Source organism: Bufo bufo, chromosome 1, assembly GCF_905171765.1.
Source record: "Bufo bufo chromosome 1, aBufBuf1.1, whole genome shotgun sequence".
NCBI lineage: Eukaryota > Metazoa > Chordata > Amphibia > Anura > Bufonidae > Bufo > Bufo bufo.
The window spans coordinates 414,723,330-414,742,154 of NC_053389.1; the positions used below are offsets into that span (position 1 = coordinate 414,723,330).

General features: G+C 43.9%; 1 protein-coding gene across 1 annotated transcript in view; it reads right to left on the bottom strand.

Moving 5' to 3' along the window:
- Window positions 1-2,896: 2,896 nt before the first annotated feature.
- The window catches only part of CPEB4 (cytoplasmic polyadenylation element binding protein 4), a 59,297-nt gene continuing 43,368 nt past the window's right edge, over window positions 2,897-18,825 (bottom strand). Inside the window, exons 4-9 of the mRNA XM_040406308.1 lie at window positions 17,279-17,452; window positions 9,413-9,502; window positions 8,611-8,729; window positions 5,171-5,285; window positions 4,200-4,381; window positions 2,897-3,447 (exon numbers count right to left, since the gene is read on the bottom strand). Of these exons, the coding sequence (XP_040262242.1) occupies window positions 3,220-3,447; window positions 4,200-4,381; window positions 5,171-5,285; window positions 8,611-8,729; window positions 9,413-9,502; window positions 17,279-17,452 (908 nt within the window). The 3' untranslated portion in view covers window positions 2,897-3,219. The remainder of the gene's footprint in view (window positions 3,448-4,199; window positions 4,382-5,170; window positions 5,286-8,610; window positions 8,730-9,412; window positions 9,503-17,278; window positions 17,453-18,825) is intronic.

Consider the following 18,825-nt stretch of genomic DNA (forward strand, 5'->3'; position numbering starts at 1 on the left):
TAGTATGAACGGAATACTCACTTTAAAGGGGCATCTGTCACTAGGATGATAAGCGAGTGGTTTGACTTTGTATCCACTACTTGGATTTCTGAACTGCTTAAGATGATGGACCGAAATAGGGGCTGTATTACACCTACAGATGAGCATACCGATTATCGGGAAGGAAGCTTTCCTTCCTGGCAATCGCCTGCTTGTCTGTGAAGGAGAGCGCCTCTATTGCATGCAACGATCTCCTCAACAATACGCCATTGCTCGTCCCTATACAGAATCATTATTTAGCCGGCAGCAGAGTGTGATTAGACATCATGATCTGCCACCGGCAAATGGTTTTTTAACCTGCATAAAAAATGCAATTGCCCCATGAATGGGTAATCGACGGCACTTTTACACAGGCAGCTCATCGATAATGAATGCTTGTTAGCAATGATCTTGCCAACCCTCTGCAGGTCTAATACAGCCCTAAGTAAGCCACTGTAAGCTAAGAGTGTGATCCCTTGCAGCTACTCTCAAAATTTCTTAAGCATTTGCTGATTAGGACAAGGCAAGGAGGTTCTGTTTATATCATGTGCTTCAAACTAATCAGCAGTTCAGGAAGCCATATAATGGATACAAACGAACACGGATGACCTAATGTAAAGGCAATCTATGGTAGTGACAAATGTCATTTAAAGGGAACCTGTCACCACAAAATGCAGTGCAGTCTACAGGCACCATATTATAGAGCAGAAGGAGCTGAGCAGATTGTCATGTAGTGTTGTGGAAAAAGATTCGGTAAAACCTGTATACAGTTATATCTCTGTATTTCTGACTTCATTTGTACACAGGGTAGTGTTATCAATGATTGATAGCATTCTCTGTGTAAGTGTGTATACATAGATAGCTGTCAGTCACTGATAGCTGTACACAGGAGAGGTGGTATTAGTGACGGATAGAATTCTCTGTGTAAGTGTGAATATATAGATAGCTGTCAGTCATTGATAGATAGGTGATGGTACTAAATTCAGAAAAAGCAGAGATAAATGCATAAATTACAAGTTTTACTGAATATTTTCCCACTATATATCAATCTGTTCAGCTCCTCCTGCTCTATAACCTGCTACCTGCAGACTGCACAGCATTTTGTGGTGGCAGGTCCTCTTTAAAGTGAACCTGGCAAACACACACACAATAGAGACAGGCATATTTCAAGGTGAACCATTTATCAGAAAGCTCTATGTTTCAAGCACCTAGTGCCTCAACAGACTACACTCGGATACATACCAGTTCAGCCTACAAAATCACGGCTTCGACTTTTTATCCGCAAAAGCGACAACACATTCAGTATGAACGGGAATTGTGCAGTTCCAAACAGACATAACTTTCTCAAGATGTCTTGAAGGGTGTTGAGGTCACTCAGTAGAACATTTGTGTGATGGGTAGCAGCAAAATTTCCAAGCATAACAATATTGCACATTGGATATAATGGATACATCTGCTTGAATATACAGGGCAGTGCTTTATACGGACTAAAAAAACCAAAATATCCAACCTCACATCTGTACTGCGATAATCTATATGAAGCTTCAAGCTGCCTCAGTGGCTGGAAAAGATGAGTGCTGGCTAAGTTACTTGGCCTGTAAAGAGTTAAGGCATCAAGATTATTCAGTGGTATAAGCAGCTTAAAGTCTACAGTGCCAAAAGGCATTAAAACTGGGTAATGAAAGTTCCTTAGCCAAACACACAAGCTATCTCCGAATGGAAAGAGTTTGATTTAGAATTATTTATATCTTTTGCATTCTACGAACTACAGCAAGAAGGGAGGGAAAGCTTCAAGCAAAAGTGACAACTACTCCAATGAGATACGGCAAAGCAAATACGGATAGGCAGCCATACAGTACAATGCAACGTCACTGCACTACCCATAGCCAAGCAGAAGAAGCAGGTGTATAAAGTGACATTATGCTGAGGGAAGCCCTTCATTGGTCCTTTGATGTCCAAAGGGTAATAATACATCTGTATGACTCATGGGAAACTGATGTGTGCCACCACTATACTCTCAGGCAGCAAAGGGGTTACTACAGCAACAATGGGCTCCTCTGTTAATGGCCGGAATTCTAACTGGAGGCATTACAAACATCCAATTCCATCCTTGAGGTATCTTTCAAGTGTTCGGTGTCAAAATGGAGAACAGAAGCTGGCACCTGATATAGGTTAAGAGTCGAGTTAGGACTATAGATATATATTAAGCATCAAAAATAAAAAATCTATACATTTGTTCTTTCTGCGCAGAAAAAAAACCTGCCTTCTGTAATTCCACTTCTCTCAGCTTTGGTAGGAATTTTTCTGGGGAAATATGGGTCATAACTGATACCGTGTTGGTTTTTAAAAAAATCTTTTAATTATTTTTTTTTCACTGAAAAAATAAATAAATAAGTGCACTCCCCTCAGTAGTAACTTCACTCAACATTTACATTCTTAAATAGCCCACGTGTAAAATACTTCAAAGGAGATTCCGCCAGTTATGTGGATGCCAGAACAGAAAGAAAGTGACAGTGGCTTAATAGAAAAGATAAATATTGGAGGCATCTGCCTTTTGTTTTACCCCTTACCAAAACTGTCCACAAACAATGCTGCTTTCACTTTTCTCTTGCTTTTTGTGTGTGTGGGTTATTTATTTTCACAATAGGCAATTACTAACTTCCACTAAAAGGTAAAAAGCAAACTAAAAATAAAATCCCCAATAAATAGGAAATAAAAAATCCCCCCTAGTAAAAAATAAGCTGTGTCAAACAGACCCATAGTGTTACTGTGGATGCATGGTTACATTAACAGTAATCTTCTGTTAATTTTTTATTTAACAATAATTTAATTAAAAAAAATACTCTGGTTTTCTTAATAATTATCTAGTTGCAAGCTCTCAAACGCTTCTCTTTGAAAAATAAAAAAAGAATTATAATAATATTAGTTGCAGTCTCCCTGCTCCCTTGGTTTTCGATGAGGACAGCATGAAACATGCATGCATCAGAGTGATATTGTTATGAACAAAAAGGCTTTCCAATACAGTTCTCAATGACACAAGACTTTACAAATACCTATGGTGTAGGTCATTCTTTCGTTATACTATTGTTAAAATACAGACTACAACAAGAGGACATGCTTTCCTAAGGATGGTAGGAGGGTTAAGAGAACAGAAGAGTGCACTTATTTGGATCCTTGGAAGGAAGTTAAGCAACAGGTGGTTCAATTCCAACGGAATGAAATATGCCTTGGGCGATCTCCTCCCTCCTTTACCAGCGGCTTGTGGAACTCCCGGCCAGCACGTGAGTGGATAGCAGCCCAGCAATATTCACAGTAATACTGCAGACAGGTAACATTAGCACAGAAGAACGGAGCAAATTTGCCACTGCAGCGCGCTCCTTGACACTCGTCACACAGCTGGTCATCCAAGACATATGGCTTCACCTCCACCTGAACACAAGACAAGCAGAGGCACAATCAGAGGAGATGCAACACTTAAATAATGTGCATCCTACATGTACTATACGGAGACCCCTTCTTGTATTAACTTCTGGGCCATAAAAGCTATCAACACCTTAGACATCTAAAAGAAATGATTATAACATATGATAGTGGTGACCTTCAAGGGGTTGCGTCACTTCAGAAAATGGCATTTATCACATAGACAAAGTTAATACAAGGCACTTACTATTGTATTGTTATTATCTTTATTGCCGCCTTGATTTATTTTTAAAATCGCATTTTACACTGTTCGTTTCCAGCCGTCAGCTTCTCTGGTGCACACAGGCACGCAAACGCAGCAGCTCCTGTCCGGCCACCTCATATCTGCACTACATTTGACCATAACCGCTGAATACGAGCAGTGTATAATGCAATGAAAAAAATTGAATGAAGCCAGCAAAGGAAGCAATATGCACAATCACATTAGTTAGTGCCTTGTATTCACTTTTTCTACACGATAAATGAAGTGAGACCATCCCTTTAACCAAAAAAAAAAAAAAGCTGCACTATGTTTCAGTCTGCAGTCTCCAACCCTTCTGCATCCTGCTCCTAGTTGCAGACTTTTCACATGTGGGCATGTGTCCCTCACAGTAATACATGCTGGATCTGTGTGTTCAGGATGCTGCTGCCTTCCCCTGCAAACTACTTCTGTAGGCTTATTATTATAGTTTATGAATATGCAGAACCTGAAATCTACATACCCGCTTATCAATTTCTCCATGCTGTAGCTGAACAAAGCGGGCGCTGATAGCAGCTATATAACTCTGTTGATTGGAAAAGGCAACTCTCCCAGCTCCCTTAGGGTATTTTAGCTCAGGATCTGTGTCTATGCCAGCATAGCATACACCTCCATACAGGCGGTCCATAATCATCGCTAGCTCCACTATAAAAAAAAGAAAAGAAAAGGAAAAAGATTAGATGTATAGAAATCATATTAATCATGAACTGTACATCTAGTATAAATGACATCCAAATAGAAGATGAAAAATGCTCTGTAGCTTAGAAACTATTAGGGTACATGCAGACGTTCAGGGTTCATGTACGGAGAATCCGCACTGAAATCAGCAGGTGTTCGCAGGCAAATCTGTGCGGTCAATCCGCATCAATCGGTGCGGATTTTCCGCATGCGGATTTTACTAAGTGAATGAAGAAAATCCTGTCAGGGAAAATAAAATAAATTGACATGCTGCAGATTTTAAAATCCGCGCGGAAAAAATCTGCATCGTGTGCATTGAGAATTTCAAATTCATATAGAATACAATGTACATGACCTACGGTGCTGATTTTCCGCACGCAATCCTGATCGTATGCATTTAGCCTTAGGTTCCGATAATGGCAACCCTTCGAATCTACTTTTTCAATTTTGTTTGTGGTCGGTGAATGGAAATCTCCACAGTTTGCGGTCGGGAATCCGTGTGATTGTCACATGACCAGAGCAGATTTTCAATCAACATTGAAACTTATAGAATAAAATAAACAAACAAGCTTTAAATTGGAATACCCCTTTAACAAAGTGTTTAACATGGGGCACCCAATCTGTTTCAGAGCTGCTGATTACATCCACACAGAACCTTGTGCAATGCGCTTATTTTATTAAGACAGTCGTTTTCCCTTTAAGTATGTGTCAAAAGATCTGTACATACTAAAGACACACATACATAAAGAAACATACCAGCTCGCAGAGGTCGTGGGACACCTCCAACAAAAATAGTTTTCCGTGGATCGAGAGGCTGGGAGCCATCCATCACAAAGTCACTGTCACTAAGATTCCAGGGCCGGATCTGAACCTGTAAAGCAATAAAGTAACCTCTATAAGAAACAAGCTGCAGTTGTGGAAACATGAATAACGCATTTACATTCATGCAGAATTTGCTCCTTGGAAGAGAAGGTTAAACAGAATCACATTGTATTAATTTTCATAGAAGAAAGTTGCTGCAATATCTCTGGCTAGAATCCTTAGTTTTAGGTTGGCTTTGGAATTATTTTGCATAAATAAATATCAAATAAGGTAATTAACATTTTACTAATTCACATTTATTAACGGGAAGGCACTCCACAGGGCCACAAACACTGAAAAAGAAGATCGCTGACTGCATGTAAAATTCAATTTCCTCCTGACAGGGCCCTGCAATTGGGTAGAGTGACCTCACACCACAGAGTAGGGGCACTCAAGTACTTTTGGTAAAGGTCCACATAGCTGGGCCTGCTGTAGGATGAAGGTCCAAGTCGCAAAAAAAAAATGCGAGATACAAAAACCAAACGGCGTGCAGCTCTGCATTTTTTTTTATTTATTTTTTACAATAAAACCACGCTTCTAAGCCCACCTAATCCCCTTTCTGATGACCACACAGTAATAGCGCGTCTCCAAACAATAAGAATGTCCTCTTGGTGCCACCTATCAATAATAATGCCCCTTAGTGCCCCCACTCACAGTACTATGTCCCCAAAGTGACCCTACATAGTAGGATGTCCCCTAAGTGCCTCCTTCCAGCAGGATGATCCCTTGGTGCCCCACACAGCAAAATGCTCCTTTAGTGCCCCTGAAACAGTGTGATGCTTTCTTAGCTTCTCCCCACACAGTATGATGACCCTAAGTGCCCCTTTAAAGTAGGATGATCCCCTTCTTGAGGCTTCCCTTAAATGCCCCCAGAACAAAGTGGGGTCCTCTAAGTGCCTCCTCACACAGTATGATGCCCCATTAAATGACCCCACACAGTGCTGCCCCCTCAAGTGCCCCCCAACACAGTGTGATGCTCCCTTAAGTGGCCCCCCCACATATAGTGATGCCCCTTGAGGAGGTCACCGACATACAATGATGCCCCCTTATAGTTGTATCCCCTTTAGTGGCTTACCTCAGAATTATGCGTCCCCCACACAGTTATGCCCCCTAGATGGCTACCCTCACAGACTTGTACCTCTAGTCTGAATACTTAACTACCCAACATTCACCAACGAACAGAGAAAAGCATGTCTTCTCTGCACTGTGCTGTCTGTGGCTCAGTGCAGCAGGTGTGATGACGTCGCACCTGCTTGAGTTTAACTAAGGGCAGGAGGGGAATGGTGATGGCTCCCTGCTTCACCATTGTATTCAACTGTATCTGCATCCTGAGAACACAGATATGGTTCAAAGTGGGACATACCGTAGTCTGGATAGCTGGTGACTGTAGATTTTATATGCCATCACAAAACTTTTAAATATTGTTTTGGAGGCCAAATCGGAATTGTATTTGAAGTCTATAAAATGTTACTAATGCATGAAGCATCCAGGATATTTACATTCTTCAATTATGACTAGGGATAAGCGAACTTGTGGTTTCAAATTCGGCGTACAAGGTTCGGGTTATCTAAAAATTCCTTGAAAACACAAGTTTGCTCATCCCTCGTTATGACTGCCATTTCCTCTATTCCACTGGGACCTAGCTAGCAATCACTAAAAGAAGTTCTGAGGCACACTGCTAGTCTGTTCTTCTATCGGCTATTCTCTATGATCTGACTGCATGCCGAGTATATGCACAAGCCCGCCAAAAAGTCACAATGAATGCTGGGATGATCTCCCTTACAGCAAGGTTAAAATGATTATAAACTACAAGTAAGCAAGCAATCAATCATTAAAAGGGAACCTTTCATCACCTTTATGCTGCCCATACTAACGGCAGAGTAAAGTAGAGAAAGGTGAGTTTATTTCAGCGGTCTGTCATTTATAAGTTAAAAGTAAGTGGTTGCCGAGAACCAACATCACAATCTTTGCAGACTGGGCCTGGAAAAAGAGTCCCGGCCACCTGAGAAGAGTCCTGGGTATTCATGAAGTCCTGCTCTCCTGCCCACCTGCTGATGACTGACAGTCTTCTACCTAGTTTTCTCCCTTTCTGTCTAGGAGACAACTGCCAATCATCAGCAGATGGGGGGGGGAGAGCAGGAGATTAGGAATAACCAGGACTCTTCTCAGGTAGCCGTGACTCTTTTCAAGGCCTGGGCTGCAATGATTATGATGCTGGTTCTCAGCAACCACATACAGTACTTTTAGCTCATGAGCGACACATCGCTAAAATCAGCATTTCTGTCACTAATTTATGCTCCCCTCAGTGAGGTCAGCATAAAGTTGATGACAGGTTCCCTTTAAGAATAAGCTACCCACATTGGACCAAATGAGCCTGAGAAGGAACCTGGAGGTCTTCTTTGAGCATTATGCTATCAAGTAATGCTAAGCATCGTCCAGGGCAGGTGATATTACATTGCTGCTTTTATTAGCTCAGAAGAGTCTTGGAGGATGCAATAAGATCTAACAACAATCTGATGTCTAAAGGACCTGCCTGCTGGTCCCCCTTTACCCAATTTATGAATTGTGCATTTATTGTCCAATGGTCACCAGGCTATTGAAATCTGATGTCATTTGCACAATTTAATTGACTTCTGGTTTTATTGGGGTAGATATACCAAAACCGCAGTTTCACATGCCAGTATTAGACTAAGCCTGTTAAAGTAAATCGCGTGAAATTTGAGACATAGGCCCCCCTAATAAATTTGGCACATTTTCTGGCAGTCCATACTCAAGTCAGAAATTCAAATCTACACCAGCTATCGGGCCTCTGTAGGACCACCCATGCCCACTAAGCACTATCCCCTTTTCCTTGACACTTTTATATGGTGAGAAAAGTTGCAAACCATGGCGCAACTATCGTGTGTGCCATAATAGGACTTATTTCATGAAAAGTTGCTCCATTTAATTTCATACAACGCTTGTAACACAACTAATTCAGTAATTACAGATCTAAAGACAGAAGATCCAATCATCCTCCCCACTAGCAGGCAAAAGCATCTTGTGCTTTTTATATATACCTGTGGCACAGCAGGTTTTTACTACTAATGGGCTATTCAGAAAAGGAGAGTATCGGCAGCACTTTGATGGCTTGCCTCGTTCTGAAAATGAAGAAGACGACCTTAGAAGGCACACTTGAAGTTGTCAAGTGTCCCACCCTGTTAATGCTTTCAAGTCTGTATGGGAACACTGGAGGGACTTTTTTTTGGCAAGCTCCAACATTAGGCGATACTTGTACTTACCTTGCATGAATAACTACAAAGAGAAAAATGACATTTTCGATAATGAATACTCACAGGCTTATCTTTAATGGTAGGGCTTGACACACACAGGTAGAGCTTACTATCCTCTTCAATGCAAGCATCAATCAGAGCTTGCACAGAACTTTCATCTTGAAACAGCAAGAATGCATAGCCTAGGTTATAAAACAAAAGGCAATTAAGTACATGAACCATAATATAATGGAATATTAAATGGAAAGTGATACCAGGCCATGTTTCCTTTATATTAGGGCCCGGTAGAAGGCCTGACAAAGTACTAGAGGTTCCAGAATAGGGCAACATTCACACGAACAGAAGTAGTCCGTGCTTGTTCTGCGGACCACAAACTGCGGTTGTGTAAATCCCGTATTGCTGTGCGGACCCATTGAATGGGTCCGCAATATACGGCAAATGCGGTGCAGAGGCACAGATCCAAAAGCCGTGGGATTCCGATCTATGCCTCTGCTCCACAACTTGTGGATTAAAGACCCATTCAAGTCAATGGGTCCACATCCGTGATACAGAATTCACATAGCCGCTGCCCATTACTGTGGACCCATCGTTTGCGGGCAGAATACATTCGTGTGAACGTAGCCTTAGTGTGCATAGATCCACAGAAATACACAACCAGGGATAGTGCAGGTTAGCATTATTAGAGCACATGTAATGTATCCTTCATTATTCCTTTTACGTTCCATACCCCATTATCACAATGGTGTGTATCCACATCCTGAACAATATGGAGTACAATATGTTATACTGCAACCAATGTGCTATTTTCTGTTTGGCACAAAGACAAATTCATAAAATGTACACTTTTTTATGCCAACTGAAATACCTTTTGGTGGGAAATAAGATTTACTCTCCGCCTTATGTGGCCAGTCTACAATCAGAGGACCAAACCGACGAAAACTAGCAGTTATTTCGTCTGAAAGAAGCATAAATTGGTATGTTAGTTCAATAACAATAGTGCTGTTCAACATTGCTTCTCCATAAGACTGCAGGTAAATGTCAAACTCTGCTCTGCTATACATGCACATTAATTAGGAAAATACAGGGATAACCAGACAATTATATTAGTATTGCATGTGGCCATATTATGGCTCCATGTAGGTCAGAAATATACAGTTCATGCACATCCATTAAAAGGCAGTGTGCATAAACCCTTAGGAATACCTAAACTCACACTAGTACCTATACTATCAGACTCAAGTGAATAGGGCTGAGCTGCAATGTCAAATACTCTTTATAGTATATTTATAGTTATCAGCCTAAGCTCAGAGAAACGATATACAGTGGATATAAAAAGTCTACACACCCCTGTTAAAATGTCAGGTTTCTGTGCTGTAAAAAAATGAGACAAAGATAAATCATTTCAGAACTTTTTCCACCTTTAATGTGACCTATAAACTGTACCACTCAATTGAAAAACAATCTGAAATCTTTTAGGTGGAGGGAAGAAAACAAAAAAACTAAAATAATGTGGTTGCATTAGTGTGCACACCCTCTTATAACTGGGGATGTAGCTGTGTTCAGAATTAATCAATCACATTCAAAATCATGTTTAATAGGAGTCAGCATACACCTGCCATCATTTAAAGCAGGGCTTGACAAATTTCCTTGGAATCTAGGAGCCAGCTTAAAAAGTTAGGAGCCAGGCGGAGCCGCGTCATAAAATCTATATTGCGATATAATTTTAAGCATGTGCGATATGCGATATATATCGCAATATATTGTTTTCTATATTTGGGGGGGGGGGGGTGTTTAAACTTTTTTTTTTTTTACTTTTTATTTAATAACTATTAGTCTCCTTAAGGGCTAGAACCCTTGTCATATTCACCCTAATAGAGCTCTATTAGGGTGAATAGGACTTTACACTCTTCCTGCTGCCCTGTGCTTTGTGCACACAACAGCAGGGAGCTGACCATGGCAGCCAGCCTATCGTGCCCCCCAGCCTCTGATCAGCCCCCCCCCCAGCCTCTGATCAGCCCCCCCCAACCTCTGATCAGCCCCCCCCCCCAGCCTCTGATCAGCCCCCCCCCCAGCCTCTGATCAGCCCCCCCCCCCCCCCAGCCTCTGATCAGCCCCCCCCCCCCAGCCTCTGATCAGCCCCCCCCCCCCAGGCTCTGATCAGCCCCCCCCCGGTAACAAACCCACCTCCCCAGTATTAATCATTGGTGGCAGTGGCCACAGGGTCCCCCTCCTCCTCCCCCCCCCCCCCCCCCCCCATCATTGGTGGCAGTGGGTAGTTCCGATCGGAGTCCCAGCAGTGTAATGCTGGGGCTCCGATCGGTTACCATGGCAGCAAGGACGCTACTGAAGTCCTGGCTGCGATGGTATGTTAGTGAGCAGCATTATACTCACGTGCGCCGTGATCTCCTTCTTCTCATAGGTCTGTGCGGCGCATTGCTAATGCTATAAGCATTAGCAATGAGCCGCACAGACAGAAGAAGGAGCGCCCGGCGGCCGCGGCGCACGTGAGTATAATGCTGCTCACTAACATACCATCACAGCCAGGACTTCAGTAGCGTGACTCCTGGCTGCCATGGTAACCGATCGAAGCCCCAGCATTACAGTGCTGGGACTCCAATCGGAATTGCCCACTGCCACCAATGCAGACAAACATTCCCGGCACCCGACCTCTGACAGGACGCTGTGATCCGCGCGATTAACCCCTCAACTGAGGGGTTAATCGCGCGGATCACTGCGTGCAGTCATAGGGGCCGGGATATGGCCAGCACATTGGTATTCAGGCATTCATTGGTGGCGCAGTGGCCACAGTCCCTCCCCTCCTCCTCCTACTCTGTTCTCATTGGTGGTCAGCGGCAGCCGTGCACAGTGGGGAGGGAGAGACTCCTCTCCTTCTCCACTGTGCCGGCTCAGGAAACCATGGTGCGCGCCGAGAGCGCATCTTTGAAAACGGGCTGACAAATACCCAAGCGCCAGGACCAAATTCCTGGTCGCCATGGCAACCTGGAGCCTGTGATTTGTCGAGCACTGATTTAAAGTTCCTCTGATTAATCCCAAATAAAGTTCAGCTGCTCTAGTTGGCCTTTCCTGAAATTTTCTTAGTCGCATCCGACAGCAAAATCCATGGTCCACAGAGAGCATTCAAAGCATCAGAGGGATCTCATTGTTAAAAGGTATCAGTCAGGAGAAGGGTGCAAAAGAATTTCCAAGGCATTAGATATAGCATGGAACACAGTGAAGTCATCATCAAGTGGAGAAAATATGGCACAACAATGACATTATCAAGACCTGGACGTCCCTCCAAAATTGATGAAACGACGAGAAGAAAACTGGTCTGGGAGGCTACCAAGAGGCCTACAGCAACATTAAAGGAGCTGCAGGAATATCTGGCAAGTACTGGCTGTGTGGTACATGTGACAATCTCCTGTATTCTTCATATGTCTGGGCTATGGGGTAGAGTGGCAAGACGAAAGCCTTTTTTTATGAAGAAAAACATCAAAGCCAGGCTACATTTTGCAAAAACACATCTGAAGTCTCCCAAAATCATGTGGGAAAAGGTGTTATGGTCTGATGAAACCAAGGTTGAACTTTTTGGCCATAATTCCAAAAGATATGTTTGGTGCAAAAACAACACTGCACGTCACCAAAAGAACACCATACCCACAGGGAAGCATGGTGGTGGTAGCATCATGCCAAGGGGCTGTTTTTCTTCAGCTGGAACTGGGCCCTTAGTTAAAGGGGTTATCCCATCTTAGACAATGGGTGCATATCACTAGGATATGCCCCCATTGTCTGATAGGTGCGGGTCCCAGCCGCCCTCCGTTCATTTCTATGGAGCCGCAGAAAATAGCCGAGCGCTCGGCTATTTCCGTCGGCCCCATAGAAATGAATGGGAGCGTTGGCCGCGCATGCGCGGTGCGCTCCCATTCACTTTAATGGGAGAGGTGGGGAGAGGAAACCCAGGGTCCTCCAGCCACAACTCTCCCCGCCTCCGTTCTCGTTGTAAGTGCGGGTCCCAGAGGTGGGACCCGCACCTATCAGACAATGGGGGCATATCCTAGCGATATGCCCCCATTGTCTAAGATGGGATAACCCCTTTAAGCTAGAGGGAATTATGAACAGTTCCAAATACCAGTCATTATTGGCACAAAACCTTCAGGCTTCTGCTAGAAAGCTGAACATAAAGAGGAACTTCATCTTTCAGCATGACAACGACCCAAAGCATACATCCAAATCAACAAAGGAATGGCTTCACCAGAAGAAAATTAAAGTTTTGGAATGGCGCAGCCAGAGACCAGACCTGAATCCGATTGAAAATCTGTGGCGTGATCTGAAGTGTTTTTACAAAGAGTGCTGTAATAAAATCAAAAGGTGCTTCAAAAAAAGTATTAGTTTAAGGATGAGCACACTTATGCAACCATATGATTTTATTTTTATATTTTTTCGTCCCTCTACCTAAAAGATTTCAGTTTGTTTTTCAATTGAGTGGTACAGTTTATAGGTCACATTAAAGGTGGAAAAAGTTCTGAAATGATTTATCTTTGTCTCAACAACATCACAGAAACCTGACATTTTAACAGGGGTGTGTAGACTTTTTATATCCACTGTGTGTATATACTAATTATATATATATATATACACACACACACACACACACACACACACACACACACACACACTGCTCAAAAAAATAAAGGGAACACTTAAACAACACAATGTAACTCCAAGTCAATCACACTTCTGTGAAATCAAACTGTCCACTTAGGAAGCAACACTGAGTGACAATCAATTTCACATGCTGTTGTGCAAATGGGATAGACAACAGGTGGAAATTATAGGTAATTAGCAAGACACCCCCAATAAAGAAGTGGTTCTGCAGGTGGTGACCACAGACCACTTCTCAGTTCCTATGCTTCCTGGCTGATGTTTTGGTCACTTTTGAATGCTGGCGGTGCTTTCACTCTAGTGGTAGCATGAGACAGAGTATACAACCCACACAAGTGGCTCAGGTAGTGCAGCTTATCCAGGAAGGCACATCAATGCGAGCTGTGGCAAGAAGGTTTGCTGTGTCTGTCAGCGTAGTGTCCAGAGCATGGAGGCGCTACCAGGAGACAGGCCAGTACATCAGGAGACGTGGAGGAGGCCAACAACCCAGCAGCTGGACCGCTATCTCCGCCTTTGTGCAAGGAGGAACAGGAGGAGCACTGCCAGAGCCCTGCAAAATGACCTCCAGCAGGCCACAAATGTGCATGTGTCTGCTCAAACGGTCAGAAACAGACTCCATGAGGGTGATATGAGGGCCCAACGTCCACAGGTGAGGGTTGTGCTTACAGCCCAACACCGTGCAGGACGTTTGGAATTTGCCAGAGAACACCAAGATTGGCAAATTCGCCACTGGCGCCCTGTGCTCTTCACAGATGAAAGCAGGTTCACACTGAGCACATGTGACAGACGTGACAGAGTCTGGAGACGCCGTGGAGAACGTTCTGCTGCCTGCAACATCCTCCAGCATGACCGGTTTGGCATTGGGTCAGTAATGGTGTGGGGTGGCATTTCTTTGGAGGGCCGCACAGCCCTCCATGTGCTCGCCAGAGGTAGCCTGACTGCCATTAGGTACAGAGATGAGATCCTCAGACCCCTTGTGAGACCATATGCTGGTGCGGTTGGCCCTGTGTTCCTCCTAATGCAAGACAATGCTAGACCTCATGTGGCTGGAGTGTGTCAGCAGTTCCTGCAAGACGAAGGCATTGATGCTATGGACTGGCCCGCCCGTTCCCCAGACCTGAATCCAATTGAGCACATCTGGGACATCATGTCTCGCTCTATCCACCAACGTCACGTTGCACCACAGACTGTCCAGGAGTTGGCAGATGCTTTAGTCCAGGTCTGGGAGGAGATCCCTCAGGAGACCGTCCGCCACCTCATCAGGAGCATGCACAGGCGTTGTAGGGAGGTCATACAGGCACGTGGAGGCCACACACACTACTGAGCCTCATTTTGACTTGTTTTAGGACATTACATCAAAGTTGGATCAGCCTGTAGTGTGTTTTTCCACTTTCATTTTGAGTGTGACTCCAAATCCAGACCTCCATGGGTTGAAAAATTAGATTTCCATTTTTTAATTTTTGTGTGATTTTGTTGTCAGCACATTCAACTATGTAAAGAACAAAGTATTTCAGAAGAATATTTAATTAACTCAGATCTAGGATGTGTTATTTTTGTGTTCCTTTTATTTTTTTGAGCAGTGTATATATCCACACACACACACACACACACACCTGTCATGTCATCTAGTGATTGTGCTGTGATGGTGAATATAAGGGCATATGTAAGAATTTTATCTATATTATTTTTGCTATAAGGCTACATTCACACGATGGTCCTTAAAGGGAGTCTGTCACCAGATTGTGACCTTATAGACCGCTTACATAGCGCTCTAGCATAGCAGTCTATGATTCTAATGGTACCTTTGATGTTTGCTTGTGAAGTTCCCTCAAGGCAAAAACAGACTTGTGCATATGTAAATTAGGGCTCGCAAGTGCCCAGGGCGGCGTTCACCTCGTTGGAGCCCAGGCTGTTCTGCCTCTTTTCGTCATATCCCCGCCCCAGCCTCTTCCTCTGCCCGCCCCGCTCTTCCTTTGCGTCCTCCTTCTCTGCAGCGAGATCCCGCGCCTGCACTATCCATTGCTTGGCCGGGCATGCGCACTGCGATGCCCATTGTGGGCACGGCATCGCAGTAGCTACTACGCATGCGCCGGCCAACGGCGAGAAACAGCGGCGAGGAGGCGGACCAGAGACACCCACAATGGGCATCGCAGTGCTCATGCCCCGGCCAAGCAATGGATAGCGCAGGCGCGGGATCTCGCTGCAGAGAAGGAGGACGCAAAGGAAGAGCGGGGCGGGCAGAGGAAGAGGCTGGGGCGGGGATATGACGAAAAGAGGCAGAACAGCCTGGGCTCCAACGAGGTGAACGCCGCCCTGGGCACTTGCGAGCCCTAATTTACATATGAATAAAAGCACGTTTCTGCCTTGGGGGAACTTCACAAGCAAACATCAAAGGTACCATTAGAATCATAGACTGCTATGCTAGAGCGCTATGTAAGCGGTCTATTAGGTCAAAATCTGGTGACAGACTCCCTTTAACCTCTTAAGGACACAGGGAGTTTCCGGGTTATTCGGGTCTCTGGTGACCCGATAACCCGGAATAGGACGGTGATCGGTGATGGCTGACATAAGGGGCTGGTGGCTGACATATGGGGCTGATAAATGGCTAAAGGTTGGGGGGGGGGGGGGGGTTCATCTGAGGCATTGGGGGTCTGATCTGAGGTCTGATTAACATTGGGGGTCTGATTGCTGGTCTGACCTAAGGTGTAATAAAAAATATTTTGTCATATTGTTCTACTCTAAAACAGAGGTGCGTCTTACAGGGCGAAAAATACGGTAGAGTGCAGCAGAGACCAGGTGGGTGCAGCAGAGACCCTAGTCAGTTTATATAGTGTTATATATTTTAAAGGGTTTCTACCACCAGAAATACCGTTATGTAGCTGACTGACATTAGCGATACGCTAATGTCAGCACTACATAACAGTATGTTTTTTACATTTCTCCGATGCAGGCAGGAATCCGGCACCAAGAGAGCATCATGCACTCACTGCGCCGAATAAGATTTTGCAAACCGTGACATCAATCAAGAAGAGCGGGGCGGGCAGAAAAGGGGACCTGTGCGGGATAAAGCGTGAGTAGACTGAGCCTCTAGGTGCTGATTTTACGCCCACATAGAACCTAGAGGCTCATTAGCATATTATAAAAGTGCTTATTTTATCAGAACGGCTGCAGGGAGAAATGTAGAAAACATACTGTTATGTACTGCTGACATTAGCGCATCGCTAATATCAGTCAGCTACATAACAGTATTTCTGGTGGCAGAAACCCTTTAATATGCACCTTGTGTTTTGTTATGCGCATGAATCAGTCAGCGCCGACTAGCACCCCCTAAGCCCCCCCCCCCCCCCCCCCCCTCTCCGGTCCCTGGGAAAATTATCTAGCATGAAACTGGTCCTTGGTGCAAAAAAGGTTGGGGACCACTGCCATAGACTACTATTGTCCTTAGAAAGTCAGTCACACAGCTGTTTTTCGTGTGAATGTAGCCTCATTTACATCACCTTCAGTCTATTGAGAAACCATTAATATCACAATAAGTTGTATTCATAACAAGTTAAACCTTGCTGCATTAAAGGGGTATTCCGGTTACATTAAGTTATCCCCTAGCCAGTCCAGGAGGACATCCTACCAGTCATTGTCAGATTTCCCTTTATGACTGTGTATATACAGATAGCTGTCACTGATAAGCCCAGAATGAGCAGGTATATAAAAAATGTACAAGTTACACTGAACTTCTTCTCATAAGACTATATAATAATCTGCTCCTCCTGCTCTATAACATGCTGCCTGCATTTTCATGGCGACAGGTTCCCTTTAAATTAAACTCCGCTCTGCCACATCTGAATGTGCAATTTCTTCTCATAAAAATTTAGTAAGTATGCAGATCCTACCTTTTAAGGCTTTTTTTTTTTCAGAATAAGACACAGCAGATACTGTTCTCTATTTAGTAGGTTGTATTGCAGGGATCAGCAGCCTTTTGTGAAACTACAACTCCCAGCATGCACACATAGAAATTAATGGAGCAGCTGGAGTGCTGAAGGTTGCTGACCCCTGTTCTATTGACTTTACTCACCTTCATCGATATCAGGAGGCAAACCACCCACAAACACTTTACGGGAATAGCGCTCCACTCTTTCACCATTCTGATGTGGAAAACAGTGAGGAGACCCCAAGCCACTGTGGAGAGTTTGATCACTTCGACCATCATCCAAGAAGCCGTCTTCCATTGGAAAAAGAGAGGACTGGCCTGACGAAACAATACAGTATATTAAATAAGAGCACTTTACTTGCATTCAACCTTATGGGTGAGAAATGGGTGTAAATGAAACAAAGGGAAACCCCAAAACAACCAGAGTAAAGTGCAGAACGTACTGATTTCCAGTCTTTTCCATGTTATGTCCTTAAATATATCATCCCTCCATATTGAGGAATTTAACTCTTAAAGCCCAGGAGCCACATTACTACAGTAATACAAGCCAATCCAACCAATATTGACCAATACAAGTCATCAGACTATAATATGACGAATATGACTGGTACAAGGAAGATTTTCTAAATTCATCCATTTATAAAAACGTGTATACCCATTACACAGGCAGAAAAAAACGGCCATAGAAATCAACCCATAAATTGTATTGCTCTGTTACTTTCGTACAGCACTGAAGTGGAGCAGTTCACTATGCCAACCAACCAGTTGGTATATCAAAAAATTGCATAATTAGTTGTTGGAGGCAAATTGGACCAATCACAATATGCAGAATTTATCAAAAGGTGCTACATCAGGTTTTCTTTTCACACTTTTACGCCATGCTCGACACTTTTCCAAAAAGTGAAACAGGCTTATCTTGCGGAGGTGAGGCCTCCACAGCCAGAGAAATTTACACAATTATTGTTCTAATCATAGCAGAAATTAGATAATATCGTAGCATAAATTAGGTGCATCTCACTCAGAACTAGATAGAAACAGTCTTGAAGAATCCCCTCCAATACGACTACCGTCACGTATGGCTCAGAGAAAAATGAGGTGACAGTTTCCTGTAAAATGTGCTTCAAAAGTTGGCAGTGGAGAGAGTGCTACATAAGAGAAGGGTAAAAGAGTGGGTGCAAGTGAGGAGGAGCAATGGAAAAAGTGTAGCTTAAAGGGGTTGTCTGAGTTCAGAGCTGAACCCGGACATACCCCCCATTTTCACCCAGGCAGCCCCCGATGTTAGCATCGAAGCATCTCCGATGCTCAAGACAGGGGGGCTGCCTAGGTGAAAATGGGGGTATGTCCGGGTTCAGCTCTGAACCCAGACAACCCCTTTAAGCAGGAGAACATTGCATTAGGGGCATTAAAATGTAGGTGTTTTTGAAATGACCCATATTACATAGCCTTACCACCTCATAGTGATTGCATATAACCATCTGTTCCTAGCCTACTGGGAATAAGCATTTAGAGGACTAGTTTCTATTCTCGGTTATACACAGTCTAATTTAAAGGGGTGGTTCAATTATTTACAAGCGATGACCTATTATCAGGACACCCAAACCCCCGCTGATCAGCTGTTCTGCAGTAGCTCCAGTGACGGAGCTGGTTACTGCAATGCTGAAATGAATGCACGTATAAACCCTAACACTACA